General features: G+C 40.2%; 1 protein-coding gene across 1 annotated transcript in view; it reads right to left on the bottom strand.

Moving 5' to 3' along the window:
* Nucleotides 1-16,148, bottom strand: part of LOC126416307 (T-complex protein 1 subunit theta) — a 95,299-nt gene that overhangs the window by 28,534 nt on the left and 50,617 nt on the right. The window contains exons 4-5 of the mRNA XM_050083969.1: nucleotides 9,099-9,160; nucleotides 8,884-9,021 (exon numbers count right to left, since the gene is read on the bottom strand). Of these exons, the coding sequence (XP_049939926.1) occupies nucleotides 8,884-9,021; nucleotides 9,099-9,160 (200 nt within the window). The remainder of the gene's footprint in view (nucleotides 1-8,883; nucleotides 9,022-9,098; nucleotides 9,161-16,148) is intronic.

Here is a 16,148-nt window from a genome sequence, read left to right as displayed (position 1 = left end):
GCCATCCATTAAGTCATTTGGGAAAATGAATAAATTCACAGGTTAGTTGTTGCAGTGCACCAAAACAAATGATTTAGCACTTATTATTGCTGATTAATTGTATCACCACCACCACCACAACTACCACCACCACCACCACCACCACCACCACCACCACCACCGAGTCATCAATCTTCCAACTAGTCCGATGCAGCGCACCACGAATTCCTCTTGTAAGTCAACCTTTTCTCTTCAGAGAATCTATTGCAACTTATGTCCTCAGTTATCTGCTGGATGTATTCTGATCTGTTTTCCTCTACAGTTTTTACCCTCTACAGCCCCTCCTAGTACCATGGAAATTATTCCCTGACATCTTAACAGATGTTCTGTTGTCCTGTACCTCCTCCTAGTCAGCGTTTTCCATGTGTTCCTTTCCTTGCCGAGTCCACAGAGAACCTCTTCAATCCTTACCTCATCAGTCCAACTAATTTTCAACATTTGTCTGTAGTATCACATCTTAAAGGCTTTCCTTCTTTTCTGTTCTGGTTTTCCCACAGCCCAGGTATTACTAACATACAATGCTGTGCTCCCTATATACAGTGAGAGGCAAAGAGATTACCCAGCCTGAATAATTTAGAGTCCAAGAACAAAGCATTCCGCATGCCCAGGTTCAGAAGTGCCAGTGTTCACAAGTCCAGCAGTCTGCAGAGCTTCGGCTTTGTTGTTATATCGTCAAATAGAAGCATTATTTTTTAATAGTTAGAATACAGTACATTTCAAGATTCACTGTAAATTAATTCATCATATTTCTTTTGAAAAATCATTCTTTGAGCATGTAGAAACAGTTGAAATATGAGAACTCCACATCGGTAGAAATACTACATTGTTGAGTATTTCACATCCATTTCAACAGCTGCGTGGGTAGGCTGATGTTTTACAAACATAAAGGACGACCTTTCGAATCCAAATAGAGTTAAATGTTGTTTTTTTTAAATTTAGATCTGTTCAGGTAATATTTTAAGCCTTAATTCACTACAAATTGTGCAGTTGTAGGCTTTTCTAGGTTCCACATTCTTTCAAAAGATTCCATTTTATAATAGTCTAATCTTTAAACAGACAAATGGTCGTAGTAAAAAATATTGCAAATGGATGTATTTATTTGTAATTACTTCGACCGTCACCTGGTGTGTGTATAGTTTTCAGCCAAGAGAACTGTACTAGCTGAATGGCAATTTTATACAAGCAAGTAGATGTGCCTTCCAGTCTCTGTTTCCAGTTTAATATTCATTCTTCAACTACAGTACGCCTATTCGACCATTACGCTAAAAAGAAGAGATCTGTAGCTCGTTGACAGCATGTCAACTTACTGTGCCAATAGCTGTAGTATGTGTCAGATTGAATATCACTGCAGCCTTTTTTAATTGTGTGACAAATGTTTCTTGCTTTATTTGATTTTTGTTGTTGAATTATATTTTCTTTTTTTTTTACTTTTTCCAATATTCTTTTCAATAAACAACTAATTATGGTTTGTGACTGACTCTCATTAAAACTCAAATTATATAGTAGCAAGTAAATTTGTATTTTGAAATTAATATTGTTGGCCAAATACCCATACAGGCCTTTAACAGAAAAATGAAATAAAATGAAGAGTAGGATACGTACAGTGGCAGTGTTTAGTCCACATGCCATTGGCATCAAGAACAGCTTGGAATCTTCAAAGCATAGAATTTACAAGTTTTTCCAGTCCTCATTTGTGGCATTTCTCTCCCATGAAGAATGAACTAAATCCCACAGGGCATTCACAGTTCCCAGAGGAGGGTCTGGCCAATTGTCCCAAAGAGTCGTCTTAAGCTGAGCCCACATGTGCTCTGTGGGATTGAACACAGGTGTCTTTGGAGGCCAAGGAAGGCACTGAATAATATTGTTCCTCCTCTGAAACCAGCTCTGTATCCTGATGATAGTGTATGATGGATGATTATTGTGTAGGTGAGCGAGACATCCTTCATGGTACCAAAGTCAAGCTCCAGGGTGATTACATTTTCAAGGATATGTTCAAAGCATGCTGAATTGAACTTGCCTTTGATACATTTTAAAGTTTCTGCACCCTTGTAAGATATCCAGCCCCAAAATTTCACACCCATGCATCCACTTCTAGCATGTGTGGCCACAAAGCGTGTGTCATATCACTGCCGATATGTGTGGTGAACAAGAGCAGCACCTCTGCTCATGGAATCAATTGTGCACTCATTGGGGAAAATGACATTCCTCCAATTGACATCTTCCCACGAGTTCACAATTTCTAGTCTACCCATAGCTTGTTTGTCACACAACAGTTCTATAAGAGCATGACAGGACCTGATTTCATGGTCGTTTAATCTTCTGAGAGCAGTTCTCGATGAGTTTGGGAAATGTGAAGCTCTCCTTAGCTCCCAGATGATTGACAATGGAACACACTGGGCCATCCTGACCAATTCTCCACCTATCTCCACCTACAGACTTGTCGTCTTCTAGGTACTGGACATCTCATTACATTACCATTGTCTCTAAATCGTTTATCCATCTCCTTGCTGTGGAAGTATCAACACCATAACGATGCCCTGCCTCAGATGCAGTAACACCATTATCAGAAAGAGCAATTATTCACTCGCTAATATTAACATCATCCTCTTCGTTTCCCCTCTATCCAACATCTGGTTGGGTTGGGGTATCAATGGTACTTCGCCACTTTACTTGGTCTTTCCACTGTCCTCCTTCCACAATTTGGTTCCATAGCAGGTTTCTCCACCTCAAACTCATCTTTATTGTATCAATCCATCTTGTTCTCAGTCTTCCTCTTGGCCTCTTGCCCTTAATCTTGAACTCTCATCATACTTCTTGGTATTCTTCACTCTCCCATCCTACTCACATGCCCAAACCATTTTAATCTATTCTTTTCAATTTTCTCAGTCAACTTCTCCACTCCGATTTCCTTCCTAACATCTTCATGTTTCACTATGTCTCTCCTCGTCTTCCCTAGCATACTTCTCAGAAACTTCATTTCACTGGATTGTATCCTACTATCCTCTCTTCTAGTCATAGTCCAAGTCTGTGAGCCTTAAATTAGTATGGGTGGGAAGTGAGTCTTGTATAGCACCAGCTTGCACCTCATTGGCACTTCCCTTCCCCACACCAAGCCCCTCACACCCTGGTAAAATGTGCTACCCTCAAAATGTCTACAACTGCACAATTTGTAGTGAATTACAGTTCAAAATATTACCTGCACATGAAGGTGTGGTGGTGGTGGTGGTGGTGGTGGTGGTGGTGGGAGGGACAACTGAATCCAGTTAGATTCAAACACTCATCCTTTACGTTCATAAACTCAGCCATTGAAACAGATGTGAAGCGGTTGTAGTCATATTAATTCTACTGATGTTAAGTTCTTATATTTCAAATGTTAATAAGTGCTTGAATAATGATTTTCAAAAGAAATGATACGATGAGAATTTGCGATTAATCTCGCCATATATTGCATGCTAACTATTGTATTACTTCTATTTGACAATGTAAACACAAAGCTGGCACTTCTTAACTTGAGCATGCACAATGTGCTGTTCTTGGACTCAGGCTGGGCAATATTTTTGCTTCTCATTGTAGATTCACAGAAATTTCTTCCTGAAATTAAGGCCTATGTTTGATACTAGCGGATTTCTCTTGGCCAGTACTATTTTGCTTATTATGTCCTCATTGCTCTGTCTGTCATGGGTTTTTTGCTACCTAATTAGCAGACTTCTTTCACTTCATCTACTTCATGATCCTCAATTCTGGTACGTTTCTCGCTGTTCTCATTTCTACTACTTCTCACTGAGTTACTCTCAATCCATGTTCTGTACTTATTAGATTGTTCACTCCAACACGTCCAGTACTATGATGTCACTTTCACTGACGGTAGCAATTTATCAGCAAATCTCATCATTGATATCCTTTCACCCTGGATTTTAATCCCACTCTTGAACCTTTCTTTTATTTCCCTCATCACTTCTTCGATGTATGGACTGAACAGTAGGGGCAAAAGACTATGTCCCTGTCTTAGACCCTTTTTGATCCGAGCATTTCATTCTTAGTCTTCCAGTCTCATCATTGCCTCTCGGCTGTCGAACATACTGCATATTACCCATCTCTCCCTATAGTTTTTCTCCATTTTTATCAGAATTTTGAACATCTCACACCATTTTACAGTGTAGAACACTTTTTTCAGGTCAGCAAATCCTATGAACGTGTCCTGATTTTTCCTCAGTTTTGCTTCCATTGCCAACTGCAACATCAAAACTGACACTCTGGTGCCTTTACCTTCCCTAAAGCCAAACTGACCGTCATCTAACGAATCAATTGTCTTTGTCATTCTTTTGTTTATTATTCTTGTCAGCAGCTTGGATGCATGAGCTGTTAACCTGATTGTGCAATAATTCTATCACTTGTTGCCTCTTGCTATCGTGGAAATTGTGTGGATGATGTTTTCCAAACGTCAGTCTCATACATTCTACAACTTGGCACTTCTCCCAATGATTCAAGAAGTTGCAATGGAATGTTATCTATCCCTTCAGACTTTCCAGCAATCTACTCTCTCTCTCCTTTTCATTTAAAAGTGGAAATCCCTTTGTATCTAGCTTTTAATTTCGCCGAAGATTATTTTCATATTTCTGTATGCTGAACCCATTCTGCCGACGCTCATATCTTTTTCAATTTCTTCACATTTTTCATGCTGTCAGTTTGCCTTAGCTTCTCTGCACTTGATATTCATTTTGTTCCTGAGTGACTGACTTCTGCATTCCTGAACTTCCCTGAACGTTTCTGTACTTCTTTCTTTCGTCAATCAGCTGAAGTATTTCATCTAGAAGGGAGAACGGAAAGAGATACTCAAAGTACCCTCTGCCACACACCGTCAGGTGGCTTGCGGAGTATGGATGTAGATGTAGATAGATCTATTATCAATGGTTTCAGTTTCTTCAATGTTGCCTTCCTTATACCTATGGTTTCCTTTGCTCTTTTAACTAACATCCATTCCTGTTCAACTGAACTGCCTACTGAGCTATTCATTATCACACTACAGACAGCTCTAGAGAAATTCAAGAGTCTCTCTTCATTTCTTACTACTTCAGTATCCCACTTCTTTGTGCACTGATTCTTCCTGACCAATTGCTTGAACTTCCGCCTACTCTTCATCAGTAACAAATTATGATCGGAGTGTGTATCTGCTCCTAAAGTATACATCTTTCTTCTGTGATTCTTGAACGGAGTATTCGCGGTTACTAACTGATGTTTATTGTAGAATGTATTATTCTTTCTCCACTCTCATTCCTACTATGAAGCCCATATTCTCCCATAACCCTTTCTCCTACTCCCTCCCCTACAACTGCATTCCAACCCCTACGACCATTAGATTTTCATCTATCCTTATAATTGAATTACCCATTCAATATCCTTACATACTCACTATCTTTTCATCCTCTGCTTACAGAAATCCTTGTCTTTTTTCCATTTCACTTCACCACACCACATTATATCCAGATTGAGCCTTAGCATTTCCCTTCTCAGATTTCCTAGCTTCCCTGCCACATTCAAACTTTGCCATTTCACAAGTCAGCTTTTATAACTTTATCCTTTATTGGTTATTCTATCTTTTTCACCTCAGCCTTGGCAGTCCCCTCCTGGAGATACAAATGGGGGCCTAGTCCACCATATTTTGCCAATGAAGAGATGATCATGACATTTCTTTAATTACAGGCCACGTTCATGGGGATACACATCATGTGTCGTCTAATGCAGTGGTTTCCACTGCCTTCTGCATTCTCATGCCATTTATCATTTCTGATTCTTCTGCCCTTAGGGGCAATTTCCCACCCAAGGGCAAGAGTGTGCCCTGAACCTCTGTCCACTCCTCCGCCCTCTTTGACTTGGCAGCTGGCATAACGACGACGACTTCTTATGCCAAAAACCATCAGCCACACCATTGCTGATGATTTTTATACAAAATTTAAGCAGTTGGCAAGGTTCAAACCCAGGAACGAGGATGTTTTGATTACTAGTCAAAGATGTTATCCGTAGACCACTGGTGCGCCTCCCTTTATTACTGTTATTGTTATTTGTAGTAGTAGTAGTAGTAGTAGTAGTAGTTACTACTACATATAAATTGAAAGTGGAGGGGACAAGGGAAGGGGAAGGGGAAGGGAATTACTGAAGTCAGCTGCATAGGGATATCACACATAATCAGCAGCAACGAGTGAAAAGGTTTACCAGACTGGGATTCAAATCTGGGATCTCCCGCTTACTAGGCAGGTACGTTACCCACTGTGCCATCCAGGACAGTTTTATCACAACTGCACGTACTACCTGGACACTTCTCATGGCTGACCCACCGAGTGCCACCTATCTGCAGTCATTGTCCATTTCCTCCATCCTCGCTACTCGGATTCCAGGTAAGGTCGGATGTATTTGTGTGTCCACACTGTGGACTGCCTAGATGGGCAATGGATTCCCCTTCCCCTTCCGTCTTCAACTCACATCTAATGTATCACAGCTGCAGGTTTCAAATGGTGTCTGTTCTTTCGGACATGCATTATTATTATTATTATTATTATTATTATTATTATTATTATTATTATTATTATATGCATGGCTTCACTCAAACACTGCTAACAAAGTTTCCCTGTGAAAAAGCGCAGATGATAAGAGAACTAGAGTACATACCACAAAAGAAACATTATGACGAATGTGTAATGAAATATTTTTTTAGTGGCGTACACATAAGAATATAAGGAGTGGCAGGCAAGAAACAGTGTACAATGAGACACTGGAGCTAACAGTGTCATTATGCCACATGTGATTGACACATGCACTTTGCTGTGCACATGCATCATTTAAAACTGATTGTCATGTTAGTTTAGGTATGGTGAAGGTACTTAATGACTGTAGTATTCATTATGGGTAGCAGAAAGTAATTGTGACAAGTATCATATTAAGAAGCAGCAGTGACAGTTTCCTGAATATATAAATTTATCTACAGTGAGCCAGAATCAGAAACAGTGGCCTGGTACAGTTCTTGTCCCATTGTTGCCAGGATAAACAATTCTGTGAACGTGTGTGTGCACACAAGCAACACATTTCCAAAAACACCTTATTGCAGCAGTCACTTGAAAAGGCGTATTTTAAAAATTAAGTTGCTAATTGAAATTACTTTTACTTAAAACTGCCAAATTTGAGTCTTGCAGTAAGCCAATATACTGTTACGAAAGCAATGGCATCAGCTAACTGCAACTCAGAGTTGCACACCAAGTGAAATAGTGAAAAACAAGTTATCACAATCCAACCTAACTAAACCTTGGAAGAGCTTGTCCTACCACAAATACTTAGTACAAATCTGCCACACATACTGCAATAAACTTGTGTAATGGTTCAAATGGCTGTAAGCACTATAGGACGTAACATCGGAGGTCCTCAGTCCCCTAGACTTAGAAACTACTTAAACTTAACTAACCTAAGGACATCACACACATCCTTGCTCGAGGCAGGATTCGAATCTGCGACTGTAGCAGATGCGCGGTTCCGGACTGAAGCGCCTAGAACAGCTCGGCCACCACAACCGACAAACTTGTGTAATGCTAAATTGCAACTTTAAATTATGCAAGCTATCATATTAGAACAATTTAGCACCACTTGTTGCGTTAGTAATTGCTTTATTTGTCATGAAAGTGAGCATACACCCAAAAAAGGTTCACCTTGAGTTCCTTCAACTAACCAAAAAAAGGTAACTTGGTGAAATAGTGTGGCAAACATTTAACCACAGACTAAATATTAAATCATATGTCTGATTTCAAAAATCACTACTTTTCTGCTTTGTGCACATCACTTTCTAATAATGAAGTTGACTTAAGATTGGCCAAGCAGCTCCCATAATGACTGTAGTTATTGAATTCTGAAACTGGCAGTTTTTGGTCAACAAAACCTAGCATATATTTTTCTTTAGTTACATAAGCTTTGAAAAAATACATATTTTCATGCACAATTCACGGTGATAGGATAATAATTTAGTAGAAATTCTGCACAAATCTTAATTACAATTCAAATTAAGTTTCAATTTGAAAAGGAAAAAAATAAGAAACATTAAAGTTGCAAGTCTCTTCAGTTGGTTCACTCCTCAGCTTCTTGAGTATCAAATTAGTCAAAAGACTCGACATGTGGAAGCTAATGGGCAAGGAGACTGCTGTACAAATCAGCATTATGGTGTTTTCATCTTTACTGCTAAGAAATTGCAAGATATACCCATGAAAGGGCACTATATGACAAACTTATCAAACTCATTACACCCAAGTGTAAGTCGTGAACACAAAAAAATAAAGTGATAAATGCAATGCTGAGACCAATCTCAGGGTCAAGCACCAAAAAATAGTTCCTACATTTTTTAAGGGACACTGGAAATATGTACAACTTATGATAAAGAAGGACATTAATATAGAGATGTTAGGGGAAAACACGAGAAAATTGCACAAATTAATATAGGCCATCACTCACCTGCAGCTGACTGATAGTTCATGCTTACACATATGTAAAATCATAGATAATGCCATTAGTTTTCAAACCATCTTTTTCCAGTTTAAGTGCATAGCGCACTTCCATTGGATTAAAAAACATTGTTCAAAATCCCCCTTCTCAGCAATAAAAAAAAGCTGGTCTTTACTTAGCCACCTCCCCCCACCACACACACACACACACACACACACACACACACACACACGCGCGCGCGAGCTATTCTTTCTAACCGTTGACGCTAAACTACTGCACTTAATAATGAGTGTTATACCAACAGAAATTATCATAGGTGTATTCCTCTAATACTGAGAAGGAAAGAAGTTCAATGAAAAGGAGGATTACCTTCGTTTCTGTCTGCATAATGTCCACTGCACACGTAAATACTGCCACTTTGGCTGGTGATTTTTTCAAAACATCACTGTCAACTGTACGTTTAAATACCATCCCCTGCACAACGTCTGAATTTTGCAGTCCCGAACCCTAAAGCAAGCAGCACATAAGTAAATGCCTTCATTATTAATGTCTAGTCAAATTTAACCACACAGGACACAACTTACCAAAATCTTGCACACTCTGATGTTATCCACATTAAAGGTAGTCTTTTCAGGAACATTTGACACTGAAAAATACAGAACTTAAGTCAATAATACATAATACAAAAATAAAAATTAAGCAGTTAAGAATACATGAAAATGGCACACTATTTCACAAAAGTTTTCAATATTTTCTAACAAAGGCAGTCGACATTCCCGAGTCGGACGTTAAAAACAAACATAGCATCTGATGCCCCATATTCTTTCAAATATAGGGTATGATTGTTATCAATCATCATCAGGCATTCTCAGTGGATGTTAACTGTATAGTTTTCCAGGTCATGCACATGATCAGACTGTGAAATCCCATGATGTTTTCAACAATAATGTTTATTCGACATGTTTTGTGTTCTAGATTCTGCAACATTACACGCTACAAACTCTGTTTTTTTATATATACACTAGATTTAAGAATGGTATATGATCGGAATGAAGAATATAAATCAGTGTTTAACGCTTGTACAGAAAGTTTGATTAATGACATCATACGGCTCACAGTTGTAAGACGGAGCCACCAGCGAATCCCTCACCCCAAACACACACACACACACACACACACACACACACACACACTCTTTGTGAGTGGTTTAAACACTTCCAAGAAGGAAGGGGGACAATAGGAGACACTACCCGGCTGGCTGGCTTGTGACTGCGCCAACACTGCACAACGTACACAAAGTAAAGTCACTTTCATCCCAGGATCATCATGTGACAGCGCGAATGACAGCCCCGCCATGAGATAGCCCCTCACAGTGACCCAGGATTTGGGTACATGCAACCCTTGTTCCAGACTCGTGCCTCACACTGATGCCAGAAGAAATAAAAATTCAACTTGGCACCCATAGAGACCTCACGACTAACTGAAATGCAACTTTCACGATGGCCATCGTTACAGGTAATTAGCCCTGGTGCCTTGGGTATGGCACCAAAGGCAAGTGTCGAAGTGTGGAGTGGCGCAGTTCACGCTTGCCGAAAAGCAAGAAGGTGTGCAATGAGTGATCCCAAATCGAAACAATGCTCATGATGTTCTTTGACTGTGAGGGTCTAATCCATAAATAATTCTTCCCTGTGGGGACTACATTAAACAATGCTACATATGTGGAAATACTGAAACATCTGCTGTAACATATCCACTGGGTACATGCCCATTATGCCAAACGAGGTGGCTGGACCCTTCTCCATGACAATACCTGGCCACACAATGCCCTTCTGCTGCAGCAGTTCTTTGCCGAAAGGTGAGTTGTGTCACTCAGACCAAAAAAAAACAGACACTATGCATTTTCATTTAGCACCACTGATTCCACCCAAGGTCCCTATGCAGCTGATGTCGATAGTTCCTTCTCTTTCCTGTCCTTTCTCCCTCTTCAATCTTCAGTTTACATAATATGTATCACACATCCAAAAGAACAGACATCACACATTCATATATTCTTCTTGTTCCCTATACTGAAAACAGCCCTGAAAGACCAGGGGTCTTTGGACTTTTGAATGTCCAACATAATTTTACAACCCACCTGAAGACTATCCCTACCGCATTACCATCAATGGGGATTATTTCGAATGACAGTGACTGCTGTTTCACGCAAGCCAACAATCCGTTTGCAATATAAACACATTCACTGAACTTTCAGGACTGAAATTGTAGAATCATTATGAAAACTGTTTAAGTAGACATTATCATTTACTGTATATCTCCGAATTCAAGACAAGGATTTTTTCCCAAAATTTCGTGCCCAGAATTAGGGAATAGTTTTGCATTCGCAGCACATAATGTGGAGTTTCTTTTCTTTACCAAATAGAACCTCAAGCTTCCATTAAGCTGTAACTCTACTGTCTGTCATGCCTACTGCTTTAACCCTAAACATCTGCAGGCGCCTTGACCATCGTTGTACGACAGCAGGAAATGTTTGTTGCAGCATTGTTTTTTTAACAGTTGTTTGTCTTTGGAGATCCCACTTCTGAACAGCGTAGTAAGTGTGTAACGGATTGTGTTGTGGAACAACAGGTTTCTGCATCGAGTTTTTCAACAGGATGCAGGCATTACTATTACACAAATTTCAAAATTATTGTTGTATGGCATGTACAAGCAACAGGGGATTGTGGGTCTTCAAGGAAGTACGAAGTCAAGGAAGCCAATGTTTGGAGGTGGCGAAAGGGCGAAGGACATCTGAATAACGTGAAACTGACTAGGAAATATTTCAGTGGCCCACAGCAAATATTTCAAAAATACTCAAGGAATGGCAGTTTTCTGCAATCTCGTCCAAAATAAAGCACATCAATTAGCACAGGAACATAGTATTCAATTTAAAGCCAGCTCTTGGCGGTGTACATGGATGACACAATGTAATGGACTTGTGTTGTGATGATGAACGTCCTTTGCTCAGTGTCTTCCAGCATCGTATGTGATTAAGTTGGTCGAGTATCAGCAACATTTTATAAGACAGAGAACAGAACATCCTTACCTGTAGGGGTGTTCTTTGCTACGACTGGAAAGAGAAGTGCCAAGAGTGTATTGGTTCAAACTATGGGCAATGAGAAACGTGGATCACTGTGGTGATGTGTGCACTTGCTGATGGAACGAAGATGCAACCCTATATCATCCTAAACTGCAAAACTTTGCCAAAGAAAAAACTGCTGCCTGGTGTCATATTTCCTTACAACGGAAAAGGATGCATTACCAATGAGTTGGTTATAAAATGGCCTTGTATAGACAGGAGCAGGACGTCTGGTGCTGTTCTAAAGAATTGTGGAATGTTGATCATTGGTGTTTCAAGGGGCATCTGACACTTACAATGAAGGTAGAAATCCTGAAATTAAACACAAATCTTATCGGCATTGCAGGAGGCGTGATTTTGCAACAACAAGTGTTAGATGTGGTGATGACTAATCCATCTGAAGACCATTAGAAACAGCTGTACAGCAGTTTATCACAACATTTCAGGAAGTGTCATACTACCCATCTTCTGGTGAAGTGTCGAGATTCACGGAGAGCGGTGCATTTATATGCGCAGTCGCCCCCCTCCACTAGACCCCGGGAGTCTGCGGAGGACTGGCAGTGTGCGCGCAGTGGTGGTGGTGGTGGTGGTGGTGGTGGGGGGGGGGGGTAGCAGTCGCCCCCAGTGGCTGCGTTTGGTTCTCGGTGTAAGCATTCTGTCTGCGTCTGTAGCGGAGGACGTTGATGGGTGCTCCCGACGGATTGCCACTATCGCATGGTTCCATGCTGCACTGAGTTGGTATCCGTCATCCCTGTCAACCGGGTTGTCGTGAATCCTTATTTCTAGGGATTCTTTCATAATACTTTCCCAGAAGCCAGATGCTCGGCACAGCACCTTTATGTTTTCAGAGTTGAAGGTATGTTCCTCATTTATGCTGTGTTCTGCTATGGCTGATTTTTCTGTGTGACCTAGTCGCACAGATCCTATATGTCCTTCGCAGCATTTAGATATACAGTACTGTGTTTGTCCAATGTATTGTTTACCACAATTGCACGGTATGCTGTATATTCCTGGTGCGTTAAGCTTCAGCAGGTCTTTCGCAGAACCTAGGAGCTCCCTTGTCTTCGGTGGTGGGAGGAGAATGATTTAGATGTTGTATTTGCCCAGAAGTCTTACAATATCAAAATAGCTAGCAACACTGCTCAAACCCCTTATGGGACACTGCAGCCATCATGTGAGAAACACAGCTGAATTCATAAAAATACTCAGGGACATGCGACTACAAAGGGAGGACCTACTAGTGAGCTTCGATTTGATGTAGCTTTTCACAAAAGTGGCCGTTCAAGACTCCTTGGCACTTTTGGCTCAGCACTTTGAACCACAAATAGTCAGCCTTTTTGAATTGCTTTAACAAGTGCTTTGCAACAAATGCACAATCTACTATGGGAATAAATATAAGCTATCCATAACAGTGGCAGTGTTACTGTAGATTCAGTGTAAGGAGGACTAAGTGGCATCTGTATCTAAGGGGCAGATGGGCCATCTTTATATGATTTTATTTTGTATGTATCAGTAGTTTGTGTCCTTCAGTTACCTGTAATTAGGAACCATTTGTAAGTTTTCAAAATAAATCTAGTATTTGTATACGTGTTGTTCTGCAATCCCTTGTTCACGGGGAACGGGCTTGGGTCGTCATGCATTCATAGTCATCTTCGATTATTTGGAAATACGTGGTAATACCGTATTCTGAATTACTCTTGTAGAAAACAGAAAATTATGACACATACTTCAACCTGCAAATATAGAAATGATTTGTGTAAGCATTCTTTATGGAATTCTCACAAACGTCAGTAGCAGAATTCACCACTTCATCTTAATCATAACAGACTTAAGATATTTTACAGGTGATTTCTACAATTCTCTCTCTGCTAATAGTAAGTCACAACACATAATCTGAAGTTTATCCATCCATTCATGAAGTTACCTCTCAAGATCCTGGACACACAATGCACTATGAATTATGGCTATGTCACTTTGGCACACTGAATGTTTCAGAAAAGGACAACTACACCATTAGATATGAGAGCTTTAGTTTAGTCTCACGTCTAGTGAACTTATTTGTTTTTGCTTTTAAAGCCTCCTACTGCCATCCAGCATAGTGTTAACTTTATGCTGTTTGAAACTTTGCAACACTTTTGACTGTTGGGCATGACTCTGCCCAGGAATGAAAAAAGGAAACAAAACTTCTGTTAAGCAGATCTAGTTAGAGCAATAGTTTTATTAACTAACTGCAACATTCCTTGTAATTATCAGTTGCGCAGAAAATGCCAAATTATTTGTATGGCCACAGGTGACCGATTTGACTAAGGTTCTTTTTTGGGCAAAATGATGCATATGTACTGTGATTAATTTATTTACAGAGACAGGTAAAACAAAACCACTTAATTGGATGTCTCTTGACTTGTTAAACTAGATGGCTCACAACAACATGTAAAAATCATTCAAATTGCACTATGAGGGGCATTTGAAAAGTCCGTACAAAAATAAAAAGTACTTACGTGTTTGAAGTAAACCTTTTTTATTTTTCGACAGTCTCCTTTTAGACTTATACACTTTGTCCAATGCTGTTCTAGTTTGTTGATCCCTTCCAAATAATAGGAATTGTCCAAGTCTGCAAAATAGCTATTAGCTCTGCAATCACCTCCTCGTTTGAATAAAATCATTGCCCCGCTAGCCATATCTTCAAATTGGGGAACAAATAATAGTCCGAGGGAGCTAAGTCTGGAGAATAGGGGGAATGTGAAACGAGTTGGAATCCTATTTCCATTAACAACTGCTGAGCTGTGTGCTGGTGCATTGTCGTGATGGAAAAGACTTATGTGGTCCAATCGCTGACATTTTACTTGCAGCTCGATTTTCAAACGGTCCAATAACAATGAATAATATGCACCTGTAAAGTTTTACCCTTTTCCAGGTACTTGATGAGGATTATCCCTTGCGAATCCCAAAAGGCAGTCGCCATAACCTTTCCAGCCGAAGGAATGGTCTTCGCCTTTTTTGGTGCAGATTCTCCCTTGGAAACCCACTGTTTAGATTGTTCTTTGGTCTCAGGAGTATAGTAGTGTATCCATGTTTCGTCCACAGTGACGAAACGACGCTTAAAGTCGTGCAGATTCTTCTTGAACAACTGCAAACTATCCTTGCGACACTTCACATGATTCTGTTTTTGGTCAAGCATGAGCAATCGCGGAACCCATCTTGCAGATAGCTTTCTCATGTCCAAATATTTATGCAAAATATTATGTACCCGTTCACTCAAGATGCCCACAGCACTAGCAATCTCACGCACCTTAACTCTTCTATCATCCATCACCATATCACGGATTTTATCAATGATTTTTGGACTCTTAACCTCCACAGGGCGTCCAGAACATTCAGCATCACTTGTACCCATATGGCCACTCCGAAAATTTTGAAAGCACTTATAAACTGTTCTAATTGAAGGTTCAGATTCACCGTAATGTTTATCAAGCTTCTCTTTAGTCTCCTGAGGCGTTTTGCCTTCATAAAGTAATGTTTAATCACCGCACGAAATTCTTTTTCGTCCATTTTTTGACAATCACTCTACTTTCTTGATTCACAGGAAAGCCAAACACAAAGAAATAGACTAATACAGCTGAAACTTGGCATGCGTTCTTTTCAAAGATACTACTAACTAAACATGACCTCGATACGCACGGGTGGTGCCATCTCTCGGACTTTGCACGAACTTTTCAAACGCCCCTCTATTTCTTTACGGTGTGGTGACCTGGTGTTTGTACTTTGTTTGTTCAGTGGAGCGTGCTATATGGGAGAATAGCACACTCTTTTGCCAAAGAGGATTTACTTTGAAGTAAGTTGTCGGCTTCATTGGAAATTTTTATGCCTTAGAGTTGTTCAATCATGCTGACGAATGTTGCTGCGGGCAAATTTAAAACACCCCAAGACCTAAACATATTTGTGTGTGTGTGTGTGTGTGTGTGTGTGTGTGTGTGTGTGTGTGTGTGTGTTTTCAACAGTTGGCTAATACCTTCTGCCCAGTAATGTTCAACATGACAGTTGAAGCCTTTGTCCACAGGGACTTTGATAAAAATCAGGGCCTGTCTCAAAGTTGTGGATGGCTCTCATTTAATCCACCAAGATGTTTATGTTGTAGGGAAAGGAACTACAAAAGAAGTGCAGGGCAGATTAGAGGTAAGTAGTTCCTGGAAAGTGATCAGGAGCCGGGTGGGTGGGGGTGAGGGATGGTTATGGTTAGAAGAAGCCAACCAAATACTGGGAGAGGCCAACTTCAGAGTTGGTATTTAGTCCGTTTTTGTCCGAGTGGGGGGAGTGGCAAAAATATCTTGCCACGGTAGAAAGAGAGCAAATCTTAAACCAACCTGTATGGCATTGTTTAACTTGGGTGTGGGTCAGAAAGTAAGGTCTACAATAGGGTTGAAGACCTAAGTCTCTGGCTCTGGTACAGAACTTTTTGGTAATGAGCTACCAACAGTGTTGTGGGTTTGCTTGGATTCTGGGATTATACAATGTTGAGACT

This window comes from Schistocerca serialis, chromosome 8, assembly GCF_023864345.2.
Source record: "Schistocerca serialis cubense isolate TAMUIC-IGC-003099 chromosome 8, iqSchSeri2.2, whole genome shotgun sequence".
NCBI classification, from domain to species: domain Eukaryota; kingdom Metazoa; phylum Arthropoda; class Insecta; order Orthoptera; family Acrididae; genus Schistocerca; species Schistocerca serialis.
The sequence above is the reverse complement of the archived record's forward strand: the minus strand, read 5'-3'. Positions and strand labels throughout refer to the sequence as shown.